General features: G+C 39.2%; 1 protein-coding gene and 1 pseudogene across 2 annotated transcripts in view; one reads left to right on the top strand and one right to left on the bottom strand.

The window, feature by feature from the left end:
- The window catches only part of LOC101115508 (disintegrin and metalloproteinase domain-containing protein 32), a 197426-nt gene that overhangs the window by 76911 nt on the left and 105029 nt on the right, over nt 1-15486 (bottom strand). For both annotated transcript variants that reach the window (XM_060407107.1, XM_060407108.1), the window contains exon 12: nt 8747-8924. In XM_060407107.1, coding sequence (XP_060263090.1) covers nt 8747-8924 — 178 coding nt within the window. The remainder of the gene's footprint in view (nt 1-8746; nt 8925-15486) is intronic.
- LOC101115256 (pleckstrin homology domain-containing family B member 2-like) lies at nt 13369-14025 on the top strand (annotated as a pseudogene).

The raw sequence follows: 15486 nt of genomic DNA, 5'->3' as shown, positions 1-15486 counted from the left end.
ACATACTGGAAAGGATGCGGAGAAAAGGGAAGCTTTATATATTGTTGGTGGGAATGTAAACTGGTCCAACCAATTGGTCCACTATGCAAAATAATATGGAGGTTGCTCAGAAAAATAAAAATAGACCTAACGTATGGTCCAGCAATTCTACTTCTGAGTATATACCCAAAGAAAATGAAAACTTAATTTCAAAGAGATATATGCACTCTATATTTATCACAGTATTATTTATAATACCAAAGATATAGAAACACCCAAAACACCCGTCAATGGATTAACAGATAAAAAAGATGTGCTACACACACACAATGGAATGTTTTTCAGCCAAAAAAATGGACGTGATCCTCCCATTTTCAACAACATGTACAAACCTTGAGCACATTATGCTAATGAGATAAGTCAAACAGAGAAAAGAATTGTGTGATATAACACATATGTGGAATCTAAAAAATTTAAATCTGTGAAAAACAGAGTAAAATACTCATTACCAGAGGTTGTGGAGACAAAGGAATAAGAGTGATGGTATTTAAGGGTACAAACTCCTAACAAATAACAAATAAGCCATAGAAATCTACTGCACAATACAATGAATATAGGCAATACTACTTTACTATAATGAAATGCAAAGGAGAAAAGGAAAGAGATATGCATCTGGGTGCAGAGTTCCAGAGAATAGCAAGGAGAGATAAGAAAGCCTTCCTAAGTGATCAAGGCAAAGAAACAGAGAAAAAAACATAATGGGAAAGACTAGCAAGCTCTTCAAGGAAATTAGAGATACCAAGGGAACATTTCAAGCAAAGATGAGTACAATAAGAGACAGAAATGTTATCAATCTAACAGAAGCAGAAAATATTAAGAAGAGGTGGCAACAATACACAGAAGACCTATACAAAAAAATATCTTAGTGAGCCAGATAACCACAATGGTGTGATCATTCATGTAGAGCCAGACATCCTGGAGTGTGAAAACAAGTGGGCCTTAGGAAGCATCATTACAAACAAAGCTAGTGGAGGTGATAGAATTCCAGCTAAGTTTTTTCAAATCCTAAAAGATGATGGTGTGAAAGTGCTGCACTCAATATGCCAGCAAATTTGGAAAACAGCAGTGGCCACAGGACTAGAAAGGTCAGTTTTATTTCCAATCCCAAAGAAAGGCATGGAGAAGGGAATGGCAACCCGCTCCAGTATTCTCACCTGGAAAATCCCATGTACAGAGGAGCCTGGCAGGCTACAGCCTATGGGGTCGCAGAGCCAGACACCATTGAGTGACTAAGCACACAAGAAAGGCAATGGCAAAGAATGTTCAAACTACCAAACAACTGCACTCATTTCACACGCTAGCAAAGTAATGCTCAAAATTCTCCAGGATAGGCTTCAACAGTACGTGCACCGAGAACTTTCAGATGTTCAAGCTCGATTTTAAAAAGGCAGCGGAACCAGTGATCAAATTGCCAACATCCATTGGATCATAGAAAAAGCAAGAGAGTTCCAGAAAAACATCTACTTCTGCTTCACTGACAGCACTAAAGATGCTTCAGCTTCATTGACTACACTTTGATTGTGTGGATCACAACTGGAAAATTCTTCAAGAGATGGGAATACCAGACCACCTTACCTGCCTCCTGAGAAACCTGTATGCAGATCAAGAAGCAACAGTTAGAAATGGACATGGAATAACAGACTGGTTCCAAATTGGGAAAGGAGTACATCGAGGTTGTATATTGTCACCTTGCTTATTTAACTTATATGCAGAGTACATCATGTGAAATGCCAGGCTAGATGAAGCACAAGCTGGAATCAAGATTGCCGGGACAAATATCAATAACCTCAGATATGCAGATGACACCACCCTTATGGCAGAAAGCAAAGAGAAACTAAAAGTGCCCCTTGATGAATGTGAAAGAGGAGAGTGAAAAAGCTGACTTAAAAGTTAACATTCAAAAAACTAAGATCATGGCATCTGGTCCCATTACTTCATGGCAAATAGATGAGGAAACAATGGAAACAGTGATAGACTATATTATCTTGGGCTCCAAAATCACTGCAGCCATGAAATTAAAAAATGCTTGCTCTTTGGAAGAAAAGCTCTGACCAACCTAGATACATGTTGAAAGCAGACATTACTTTGTTGATAAAGGTCCACATAGTCAAAGCTATGGTTTTTCTAGCAGTCAAGTATGGGTGTGAGAATTGGACCATAAAGAAAGCTGAACACCAAAGAACCTATGCTTTTGTTTTTGTTTTGTTTTGTTTTGTTTTGTAAAGTAATTAACCTTCAATTAAAATAAATACATTTATTTTAAAAAAAAGAACTTATGCTTTTGAACGGTAGTGTTGGAGAAGACTCTTGAGAGTCCCCTGGACTGCAAAGAGATCAAACCAGTCAATCCTAACGGAAACCATCCTGAATATTCATTGGAAGGACTGATGCTGAAGCTGAAGCTCCTGTACTTTGGCCACCTGATTCGAAGAGCTGACTCATTAGAAAAGACCCTGATGCTGGGAAAGACTGAAGGCAGGAGGAGAAGGGGACGACAGAGGATGAGATGGTTGGATGGCAACACCAACTCGATGGACATGAGTTCAAGCAATCTCCGAGAGATGGTGAAGGACAGGGAAGCCTGGTGTGCTTCAGTCCATGGGGTCACAAATAGTTGGACATGACAGAGCAATTGAACAACAACAAATGTACTATAATTATGTGTGTGAGGGTGTGTGTGTGTGTGTGTATGTGTACATGTTCAGTCACATCCAACTCTTTGAGACCCCATGAACTGTATCCTGCAAGGCTCCTCTGTCCGTGGGATTCTCCAAGCAAGGATACTGGAGTGGGTTGCCATTTCTTCTCCAAGGGATCTTCCCGACCCAGGGATTGAACTTGCATCTCTTTTGTCTCTTGCATTGGCAGGCAAACCCCAACTGGGAATCCCTATAATTATGTAATGTAGTAAACATCACCACACCAGCAATCAGATAGCAATATATAAACATATATATCACAGTAACACACTATACAACCTGCTGCTGCTGCTGCTAAGTTGCTTCAGCCGTGTCCGACTCTGTGCGACCCCATAGACGGCAGCCCACCAGGTGCCCCCAACCCTAGGATTCTCCAGGCAAGAACACTGGAGTGGGTTGCCATTTCCTTCTCCAATGCATGAAAGTAAAAAGTCAAAGTGAAGTTGCTCAGTCATGTCCGACTCTTTGCAACCCCATGGACTGCAGCCTGCCAGGTTCCTCCATCCATGGGATTTTCCAGGCAAGAGTACTATGCAACTTAAACTTCCAATATTTTACTTCAATTTTATTCAATTTAAAAAAACGCTCAGAAAGAAATTTCCTCAATATGGTAAAGCACATCTGTTTAAGAAAAGCTTATATCTAATATCATATTTAATGTTAAAAGTCAGAAAACTTTCTCCCTAAAAATAAGAACAAAGGAAAGAAAGCCACTCTCATAACTTCTAATAAAAACTATAATTCAGAAAAGTCCACTGCAACTTTATACTAGTGATATAATTGCTAAATAAAATTTTTAAATTATCAAAATAAGCAATCGATAGAAGAAATAAATAAAGAAGATCTGAATAGGTTAAGAGATACACAATGTGCACAGATTGGCATAACTAATATTGGTAAGAAGGTAATTCCCCTCAAATTGATATATGAATGCAACACAGTTCAAATCAAAGTCCCTACAATGATATGCCAATTCTTCCACTTACATGGAAACAAAGTGGTCCTAGAATAGTAAAAGTATCTTGAAAAAGAAGACCAAAGTTTATTGATTTACACAAAATGTTTTTAAGACTTACTGTAAAAGTATGCTAGTTAAGACTGTGGAATTGACATAAGGACAGACAAATACACAGAAAAGAATTAAGGGAAAGATACATATGGTTGTTTATTATCATAGGAACAGGTGTTAAGTGTTCTCTAAATGTTTGGTGAATTCACCTGTGAAGGAAGCCATTGATCCTGGATTTTTGTTGTTAATTTTATTACTATTATTACTGATTCAAAGTCATTACTGGCAATTTGTTCATCTTTCCTATTTCTCCCTGATTCAGTATTAGGAGAGTACAAATTTCTAAGAATTTGTACATTTCTTCCATTTTGCCCATTTTACTGGCATATAATTATTTGAAACAATCTCTTATGACCCTTTGAATTTATGTGGTGTTGGCTGTAGCTTCTCCTTTTACATTTCTGATTTTATTGATTTGGGCTCTCTCTTTTTCTTGATGAGTCTAGCTAAAGGTTTATCAGTTTCCCTTCATCCTTCTCAAAGAATCACCTCTTAGTTTCATTAATCTTTTTAATTTTTTAGCCTCTATTTCAATTACTTATACTCTGATCTTTATCATTTCTCCTACTAACTTTGGGGTTTATTTCTTCTGTTTTTAGTTCCTTTAGGTATAAAATCAGGTTGCTTGATATTTTTCTTATTTCATAAGGTAAGTTTGTATCATTAAAAAATTCCTTCAGAAATGCTTTTTCTTTGCCCCATGGATTTTGGATTATTGTGTTTTGTTTTCATTTGTCTACAGGTATTTTTAAATTTTCTATTTTATTTCTTCCATGATCCATTAGTTGTTTAGCAGTATATTGTTTAGCCTCAACATGTTTCCATTTTTCTTGTAGTTTGTTTCTAGTCTCATAACATTCTAGACAGAAAAGATGCTGGATATGATTTCAATTTTCTTAAATTTACTGAGACTTGTTTTGTGGCCTACCCTGGAGAATGTTACAAGGCAGCTGAAACAGTGTATTCTGTTGCTTTGATGTGGAATACTCTGTATTTATATCTATAAATTCCATCTGGTCTGATGTGTCACTTAAGACCAGTCTTTCCTTAATGATCTTATGTCTGAATGATCTAAAGATGTCAGTGAGGTGTTAAAGCCCCTTACTAACATCGTGTTTACTGTCAATGTCTCCTCTTATATCTGATGTTTGCTTTATGTAATTAGGTGCACCGGTGTTAGTTCTTGTTGTTTAGTAGCCCAGTCATGGCCGATTCTTTTGTGACCTGCATCTCTTGCATTGGCAGGCAGATTCTTTACCACTGAACCACTTGTCCTATGTTGGATGCATATACATTTACAAACATTACATCTTCTTGAATTGATCCCTTAATCATTATATAATGTCCTTTGTCTAACAGTCTTTGTTTTGAAGTCTGTTTTATCTTATACAATTAAGAATTGCCACCTCAGCTTTCTTTTGATTTCCATTTGCATGGAATACCTTTTCTGATTCCCTCACTTTCAGCCTATGTGTGTCTTTGCAACTGACCATGGGAAGATCTGAAGTGAGTCTCTTGGAAGCAGTATATGTACATATACAGGTCCTATTTTTTATCCATTCAGTCATTCTGTTTCTTTTGATTGCAGCATTTAGTACAATTACATTTACAGTAAGTATTGATAGATATGTACTTATTGCCAGTTTGTTAAATGCAGGATACTAAAGCAATAGGAATCTGTTGCATTTCTATACACTAATTATGAATTAACAAAAAAGAAATATAAAAATAATCCCATTTAGAATCACATCAAAAAGAATAAAATATCTAAGAACAAATCTAAGGAGGTAAAACACCCATACTTGGAAAACTGTAAGATATAGATGGAAGAAATTGAAGATGATAAAAGCAAATGGAAAGTTATACAGTGTTCATGGACTGGCAGAATTAATATTGTTAAAAAGGCCATAGTACTCAAAGCAATCTACAGATTCAATGCAATTCTATCAAAATATTAATGGCATTGTTCACAGAACTAAAACAAATAATTCTAAAATTTGTATGGAAACATAAGACTCCAAACAGCCAAAGCAATCTGAAGAAAGAAGAACAGAGCTGGAAGTATCATACTCCTTGATTTCAAACTATAGTACAAAGAGACAACATCAAAAAGTATGATATTGGCACAAAAACAGATATACAAATCAATGGAACAGAACAGAGAGCCTAAAAATAAACCCATGTACTTATGATCAATTAATTTTCAACAAAGGAGGCACGAATATACAATAGAGAAAAGACAATCTCTTTAATAAGCAGTGCTGGGAAATCTGGACAGCTACATTTAAGGAATAAAACTGAAACATTTTTTCACACCATACATTAAAATAAACTCAAAATAGATTAAAAACATAAATGTAAGACCAGAAACCATAAAACTCCAAGAAGAAAACTTAGGCAGAATACTCTGACATTAACTGCAACAACCTTTTTTGGATCTGTCTCTTAAGGCAAAGAAAACAAAAATAAACAAATGAGCTCTAATTAAACTTAAAAGCACAGGAAACTACTGGTTAAAGAAAAAAACAACCTACTGAATGTGAGAAAATGTTTGCAAATAATATGGTTGATAAGGGGTTAATATTGAAAATACATAAACAGGTCATACAACGCAGTATCAAAAAACCAACCTCAGTATCAAAAAAGTGAAAATGAAAGTCATGTCCGACTTTTTGCAACCCCATGGACTCTACAGTACATGAAATTCTCCAGGCCAGAATACTGGAGTGGGCAGCCTTTCCCTTCTCCAGGGATCCTCCTAACCCAAGGATCAAACCAAGGTCTCCCACATTGCAGGCGGATTCTTTACCAGCTGAACCATCAGGGAAACTCAAGAATACTGGAGTGGGTAGTCTATCCCTTTCTCCAGTGGATTTTCCCAACTCAGGAATTGAACCAGGGTCTCCTGCATTGCAGGCAGATTCTTTACCAACTGAGCTATCCAGGAAGCCCTAGTATCAAAAAAAAACCAACCTGATTTAAAAATAAGCAAGAGATTTGAATACACATTTTTCTAAAGACATGCCAATAGGTACATGAAAAGATGGCAACATCACTAAACATTAGGGAAATGCAAATCAAAATCATGATTGAGAGATCATCTCACATGTGTCAGAATTACTATCATCAAAAAGACCACAAATAACAAATGCTGGTGAGCATGTGGAGAAAAGAACCACTGTGCACTATGTTCTCCACTACAGAAAACAGTATGGAGATTCCTCAGAGAAACAGAATTAAACTACCATCAGTCAGTCAGTTCAGTCGCTCAGTCGTGTCCGACTCCCTGTGACCCCATGAATCGCAGCACGCCAGGCCTCCCTGTCCATCACCAACTCCCAGAGTTCACTCAAACTCATGTCCATCAGGTCGGTGACACCATCCAGCCATCTCATCCTCTGTCGTCCCCTTCTCCTCCTGCCCCCAATCCCTCCCAGCATCAGAGTCTTTTCCAATGAGTCAACTCTTCTCATGAGGTGGCCAAAGTACTGGAGTTTCAGCTTTAGCATCAGTCCTTCCAGTGAACAGCCAGGATTGGTCTCCTTTAGGATAGACTGGTTGAATCTCCTTGCAGTCCAAGGGACTCTCAAGAGTCTTCTCCAGCACCACAGTTCAAAAGCATCAGTTCTTCAGCGCTCAGCTTTCTTCACAGTCCAACTCTCACATCCACACATGACTAGTGGAAAAACCATAGCCTATGATCCAGCAATTCCATTTCTGAATATATATCCAAAGAAAACAGCACTAATTTAAAATTACACATACACTCCAGTGTTCACAGAAGCATTATTTATAATTGCCAAGACGCAGAAGCAACATAAGTGTCTGTCAACAGGCAAATGCATAAAGAAGATGTGGTGTGTGTGTGTGCGTATATATATATATATATATATATATATATACACACACACACACATATATATATACATATATGTATATATGTATACACACTATATGTCTATACACACATATGTATATAATATATTTATTATTCAGGCATAAAAAAAGAATGAAATTTTGCCATTTATACTACATGAATGGAACCAGAGAGTATTATGTTTAGTGAAGTAAGTCAAACAAAGACAAACACTCTATGTTATCACTTATATGTAGAATATAAATTTCAAAATGCATGAATATGACAAAACAGAAATAGACCCTCAGATATAAAGGCCAAACTAGTGGTTATCAATGGGAAGAGGGAAGAGGATGATATGGGGGAATCAGAATCACCCACTGTTCAGATTATAACATTAACAGTTTTCCCTCCATTGTGATTCCATTGTGAGGCAATACCCTAAAGGATACTTTATGGTCCGCTGCTGCTGCTGCTGCTGCTGCTGCTAAGTCGCTTCAGTCATGTCCAACTCTGTGCGACCCTAGAGACGGCAGCCTACCAGGCTCCCCCGTCCCTGGGATTCTTCAGGCAAGAACACTGCAGTGGGTTGCCATTTCCTTCTCCAGTGCATGAAAGTGAAAAGTCAAAGTGAAGTCACTCAGTCCTGTCTGACTCCTAGCGACCCCATGGACTACAGCCTACCAGGCTCCTCCATCCATGGGATTTTCCAGGCAAGAGTACTGGAGTGGGGTGCCATTGCCTTAATATGGTCTACTCCCATATTAATCTTCAATAAAACACTTATCAAATGTCCAGAGATTAAGCACAGACTTGAAAATACTGGACCTATTTAGTCTGGAACCAAAAACTCATTCTAGACTTCCTTTTCTTATCAGCAATAATTTTAGGGGAATAGTCTTAACATTTGCCCAAAACTCTTCAACCTATTAAATCTAGACAGCATATTCTTGTACGCATTTTAACTTTATTTTATTATTGCCAATATTTTGCATGGCACCCAGTCATATTTGAGATATATAGCATTTATTACAAAGGAAACAGAAACAATAAATTTATCAATTTTCCAATTATTAGACTTACTTCCTCAGTACCACAGTCACAGACTTCATTTTCCTCCACTCTGCCATTGCCACAGATTGGTCCCGGATTCATCTGCATTTGTGGCTTATTCTGAAGACACTGGGCCCTCATGTTTGAAACGAAATTTTCAAAGTCTCTCAAACTGCAATCGCTAAAAGTCTTCATACCACTGGATTGCCTAAACATGGATCCATATAATGTCATTGGCATTATTCTTCTGAAAACACAATTCTATATTATACAAATCAATTTCAAAATGTTAAATTCAAGAGGTAATGATAAAGGTTCATAACAAATGCTTAGAGGCCAGTCATTCCTCAGGAGGACATGTGATTTCATTCACTGAACACATATTCTCTTGAAACAAAATCAAGTTCAACAGGAAAAACTAAACCACCCAATTAGAAAATGGGCATAGGATTTGGATACACATTTCTGCAAAGAAGACACATATAAACAAACAATGGGTATATGAAAAGGTCATCAACATCACTAATCATCAAGGAAGTGCAAATCAAAAGAAAAAACAATGAGCTATCACCTCATACCTGTTAAGATAGCTATGATTCTTTTTTTAATGTATTTCTTTAACTAGAGGAAAATTTCTTTACAACGTTGTGTTGGTTTCTGCCATACAACAACATGAATCAGCTATAATTATATGTATGTACTCTCCCTCTTGATTCCTTTAAAAATAGATGAACATTGTTGGCAAGGACATGGAGAAACTGGAAACTTAGTACATTGTTCATGGAAATGTAAATCCAGTCTCTGCTGAAGACAGTAAAGAGGTTCCTCAAAAAATTAAAAATAGAATACCAAATGATCCAGAAATCCTGCTTCTAGGTATATATCTAAAACTATTGAAATTAGAATATGTAAGTGATATCTGTACTCCTATGTTTATTGCAGCAATATTCACAATAGTAAAGATATGGCAGCAACCTAAATGTCATTGAATGATGAATGGATAAGCAAAATGTGGTACACACTTGCAATGGAATATAACCTGCAATGAAATATTATTCAATCTTTAAAAAAAGAAGCAAGTTCTGCCATATGCAACAACAGTACAAAATTTCAAGGACATTATGCTAAGTGAAATAAGCTAGTCACAGAGTATGAAATACTTCATGATTTCATTTATATGAGATATTTAGAAGATTCACACCCACAGATGCAGAGTTGCCAAGAGGCTAGGAGGAGGGGGTAATGGGGAGCTGTAAAATTGGTATAAAGTTTCAGTTATACAAGATGGATAAATTTTAGTGATCTGCTGTTCAACATAGTACCTATATCTAAGTAATAACTTTAAAATTGGTTAAGAGAACTCCTGTTGAGTATTTCCACTATATATATATATATATATATATATATATATATATATATATATATAAAGAATACAATGAGGTACCATTTCATGCCAGTCAGAATGGCTGCTATCCAAAAGTCTACAAGCAATAAATGCTGGAGTGGGTGTGGAGAAAAGAGAACCCTGTTGGTGTGGAGAGGGTGTGGAGAAAAGAGAACCAACAAACACTCTTGGTGGGAATGCAAACTAGTACAACCACTATGGAGAACAGTGTGGAGATTCCTTTAAAAACTGGAAATAGAACTGCCTTATGACCCAGCAATCCCACTGCTAGGCATACACACTGAGGAAACCAGAATTGAAAGAGACACGTGTACCCCAGTGTTCATCGCAGCACTGTTTATAATAGCCAGGACATGGAAACAATCTAGATGTCCATCAGCAGATGAATGGATAAGAAAGCTGTGGTACATATACACAATGGAGTACTACTCAGCCACTAAAAAGAATATATTTGAATCAATTCTAATGAGGTGGATGAAACTGGAGCTGATTATACAGAGTGATGTAAGCCAAAAAGAAAAACACCAACACATATACTAACGCATATATATGGAATTTAGAAAGATGGTAACAACAACCCTGTATGCAAGACAGCATAAGAGACACAGATGTATAGAACAGTCTTTTGGACTCTGTGGAGAGGGAGAGGGAGAGGGTGGGATGATTTGGGAGAATGGCATTGAAATGTGTATAATATCATATAAGAAACGAATCGCCAGTCTAGGTTCGATGTAGGATACAGGATGTTTGGGGCTGGTGCCCTGGGATGACCCAAAGGGATGGTATGGGGAGGGCAGTGGCAGGGGGTTCAGGATTGGGAACACGTGTACACCCGTGGTGGATTCATGCTGAAGTATGGCAAAACCAATACAATATTGTAAAGTAAAAATAATAATAATAATAAATAAATAATTTTTAAAAAATTTTTAATGTAAAAAAAAAAATACACTAGGGTTTCCCTGTTGGTCCATTGGTTAAGAATCTGCCTGCCAGTGCAGGAGACATGGGTCCAATCACTGGTCCAGAAAGATCCCGCATGCCTTGGGGCAACTAAGCCCTGCCACCACAGCTTCTGAGTCTGCACTTGGGAGCCCTTGAGATGCAACTGCTGAGGCTACATGCAGCAACTGCTGCTGCTGCTAAGTCGCTTCAGTCATGTCCAACTTTGTGCAACCCCATAGACGGCACCCCACTAGGTTCCTCTGTCCCTGGCATTCTCCAGGCAAGAATACTGGAGTGGGTTGCCATTTCCTTCTCCAGTGCATGAAAGTGAAAAGTGAAAGTGAAGTCGCTCCGTTGTGTCCAACTCTTAGTGACCCCATGGACTGCAGCCTACGAGACTCCTCCATCCATGGGATTTTCAAGGCAAGAGTACTGGAGTGGGTTGCCATTGCCTTCTCCCATGCAGCAACTACTGAAGACCAAATACCCAAGAGCCCATGCTCCACAACAAGAGAAGCCACCACAATGCGAAGCCTGTGCAACACAACTAGAGAGTAGCCTCCACTCTCCACAACTAGAGAAAGCCCACAGACAACAACTAAGACCCAGGGCAGCCAAAAATAAATAAATACCAAAAAAAACAAACAAACAAAAAAAAAGAAAGAAAGAAAAGAACTGAGTAATTTTGGAGAATGACAAGATGGCTTCCAAATGACCAAATGACTTCCAAATAGGAAGACTCTAAGCTAACCTCCTCCCATGTGCACATCAAATCTACAATTTACAGAGCAACTACTGATGAGAAAGATCAGAAGAATAGCAGAAAAGATCTTTTGCAACTGAAGATATGAAGAAGGAACCATAAGTAGATGAGTGGGAAGGGTGGAGACGTGGTAAAGTCAAGACTCATACTCCTGGATGGGTGACCCACCAGTGAGTTCAGCTCTAGCCTCCTCAAGAGCAGCCTCCCCCACCGTTCAGCTCTGCCCTCACCACCAGCCTCCCCAACAAGGACGTATCTAACCTAACTCTGGTATCTCTTGAACTCTGACCCCACCAACCAGTGAGCAAACACCAACCTCAGTACCACCAGAGCCCCAGAGCCTGCCATGTCAGGACCCAGTTGACCCACCAGTAGGCAAGCAACAGCCCCAGGAGTTGCTGAGCTCCAGACCTACACATGAGCAGATTAACAGTATTTTTGAGACACCTTGGGCCCCTTATTCGGCCAACCTGGGATTCAGCCCTGCTCACTAGCAGGCTGTCAACAGCTTTGGGACACACTGGACTGTGCAGTAAGCCATTTCAGGAACTGGTCCCACCCACCAGCCGACAGACACTAGGTCCATGCAGGACCCCTGGCCCCACAGCCACCCATCTCAATCCCAGTTCCAGCAACCACTGAGCAATGGCGTTCCACAGCCAGCCTCCTTGTGACACAGCTCCACCCACCAGTGGCTGGTGGCATCTGAACAAGGGAGAGATTGGCAATCAACTGAGGAGGGGCCAACCCAGCCAAGTCTACCGGACAACCCACAGTACTTAGTCCACGGCAACAGAAGGATACTCATAGCCCTCTCAGGGGGAACCACTAGAGCATATAGCACTGGTGACCAGAGAGGAATGTGCTGCTGGGAGTCCTTATTCCCTTCACTTCTGAACTCATCTGTTGTACAGACTATGTTAAAAGTTACCTACTTTTAAAAAGCAGAAATAAAATTAAGTCATCAAAATGTATTAGGAAGATCACTGAAATAAAGAATGAAGTTTGTACAAATATATTTTAATGTTCTTTTGCTACTTGGTTTAAATTAATTCCAATATATTAACTGTCTTCTATATGAGGTCAACATGAAGTAGAGAACATAACACAGATTTGAGTTAGATAAACTTGTTGACTAGCACCAATCTTGAGACTTAACGAGATTTTAAGCAAAGTGATTAAACTCTCTCTCTGTTTTCTTATCTCCAAATAGGGGTAATATCCATCCACTTCACAGGCTTGTTATGAGGATTACATGTTAATAAGTGCCTAATTAAACTCTCTGGCTTATAGTAAGTGACCAATAAATCACTGATGAGATTACTGACATTAGCCACAGCTGTCCACTTATAACCTGTGTGTCTGATGTAGAGTCATTTATGCTCTGTGTACTCAAGGGCATTTTACAAAAACACATTGAGGACAGTGGACGGCGGCCAGGATGCTAGCATGAGGCAGCCGGAGCCAAGTAACCTGGCAGTTCCTTTTGCTACGGACCTGTTACTGTGAACAGTGGTGGCCAGAGGCTTTGCAGGTGAGAAAATGGCATTTGTGAAGAGTGGATGGTTGCTGTGACAGAGTACCATTTTGAAGCACTGGAAGAATTGGTTTGACCTGTGGTCAGATGGTCACTTGATCTGTTATGATGACCAAACTTGGCAGAGTGTAGAAGACAAGGTCCACGTGCCAGTGGGCTGCATCAACATCTGCATGGGACATGAATGCCGGGATATTCAGCCGCCAGATGGGAAGCCAAAAGACTGTATGCTGCAGATTGTTGGCCGAGATGGGAAAACCATCAGTCTTTGTGCAGAAAGCACAGGTGATTGTTTGGCCTGGAAGTTTACATTCAAGGATTATGTTGGCTTATGTTGGCTCAGAAGTCATGTATGATGAGACAGCTGTGGCTTCCTCCCCACCTTCTTACACAGACTATGCTGCACCAACCCTTGAGCAGGCATAGGGTATGGTCCATACAGTGGTGCATACCCACCAGGAACTCAAATTGTCTATGCTGCAAATGCTCAGGCTTATGCTGTACCCTATCGGTACCCGTATGCAGGACTTTATGGACAGCAGCCTGCCAACCAAGGCATCATTCGTGAGTGGTATTGAAACAATGACAGTGACCTGGCACTGGGCATGCTGGCTGGAGCAGCCACAGTCATGGCCTTAGGGTCTCTGTTCTGGGTCTTCTAGAGTCCTTGGAACCTAGACATGCATAGCTTCTGATATCCTGTGTGCAATAATATAATTTGCAGGGCATTTCTGTTATAAATGCTTTTAATAGGTTTAATAGTTCTTCTGAAAGTAGTGACAAAATACTTATAAGAATACTTTATTTGAACACACCTGTTTTGAAAGGCCATTTTCTTTTCAGAGTTAAGCCTTAGTTCTTAAGGGATCATTTATTTTAGTGTTTTGCTGGTAACATGGTGATGTAGGAGTGAGTGAATGACTGTGACAAGAAAAACTGCAGTTTTTTGGTTTAATGTCAGACTTTGAAACCTCAGACCAAAACTGGCTGTATGTTACTTCAGGAGTTATAGGCTGGAACCTTCCTTAGGCAGCAGTGTGATATCTCACAGCCTCTGGGGCTCCAGCAAAGCAAACTGCTCAGGACAATGGGCGGGATGGCAGTTCCCCCCTTGAAAATGATGCTTTTTCATTTTATTCTTATTTGTTTGTTTTTGGTTGTGATGCTTGGAAAGCATCCCAAAAAAAGGAGTATACTTGAGTGTCAGCATTTTAGGGCTTTATCATTTAAAACTTGAAGAAGGCACAACTCCTCCAAAAAAAGTGTATGGGGGTAGATTTATTTTATTCAGAGGCATCATGTTTTTAGTGTTTGCTCTGAGCATTCTTTATTGCCACTTCAGCCTACTTATGGCTTATTTTTCTACTTGTTGAGAAAGTAATATTAAGAGCATGGTGAGAAAAGTGAAATGAGAGCCTTAGTTGCAGTGTTCCTGTTTCAGGGGATTGGGCTGCACTGACGATGTGCTTCATGTCCTTCTGAAGGCTGTTGATGAGTTCATCTCCTGTCCTGTGTAGGGCTGGGCACTGTGGCTGTCCCTGAGCTGTGTTGCATGGTGGGGGAAACTCAGGGTATAGATGGGAATTTTGGCCTAGAGACATGAATGACCTGCTCAAGATACCTCTCTACCTACCTGACTAGGACACCAGTCTTGCTTTTATTTCTGACTTTAGTGAACCACTTAATTTTGAGCCCCAACTTATATGTGAAGCTCTGAAAAACTGAGGGTCCTGCATTTCTCTTATTTCTTATTTTTTTATCTATATAAATTTTAAAACTTCACTTATTCCAGCTTTCTGTCCTGCATGTTTTAAAAAATGTACGTTTACAAAGGCACAGTGACGGTCTCTGCCTCTATACTCCATGAGGCCATGTTTCCATAAATACACTCCTAGTAGCACAAACTCTGTGTATATTTTATGTGGCTAGTTACTGACACAGTTTTTTGTTTCACTTATCAGTCCACTCCACCTCTGAGGTGGACTTAAATAGATCTATCTCTGTATGGAAACTAGATGCCAAATGAACGCTGTGGTGACCGCAGGTCTGTTTCCCAGCCAGTTCCACTGTACCTGGTGACACAGAGTCTGCTTCCAGCTGAAAAGAAGAATACTTGGCTGTCA

Source organism: Ovis aries, chromosome 26, assembly GCF_016772045.2.
Source record: "Ovis aries strain OAR_USU_Benz2616 breed Rambouillet chromosome 26, ARS-UI_Ramb_v3.0, whole genome shotgun sequence".
NCBI lineage: Eukaryota > Metazoa > Chordata > Mammalia > Artiodactyla > Bovidae > Ovis > Ovis aries.
This window is presented reverse-complemented; position numbering and strand designations above follow the sequence as displayed.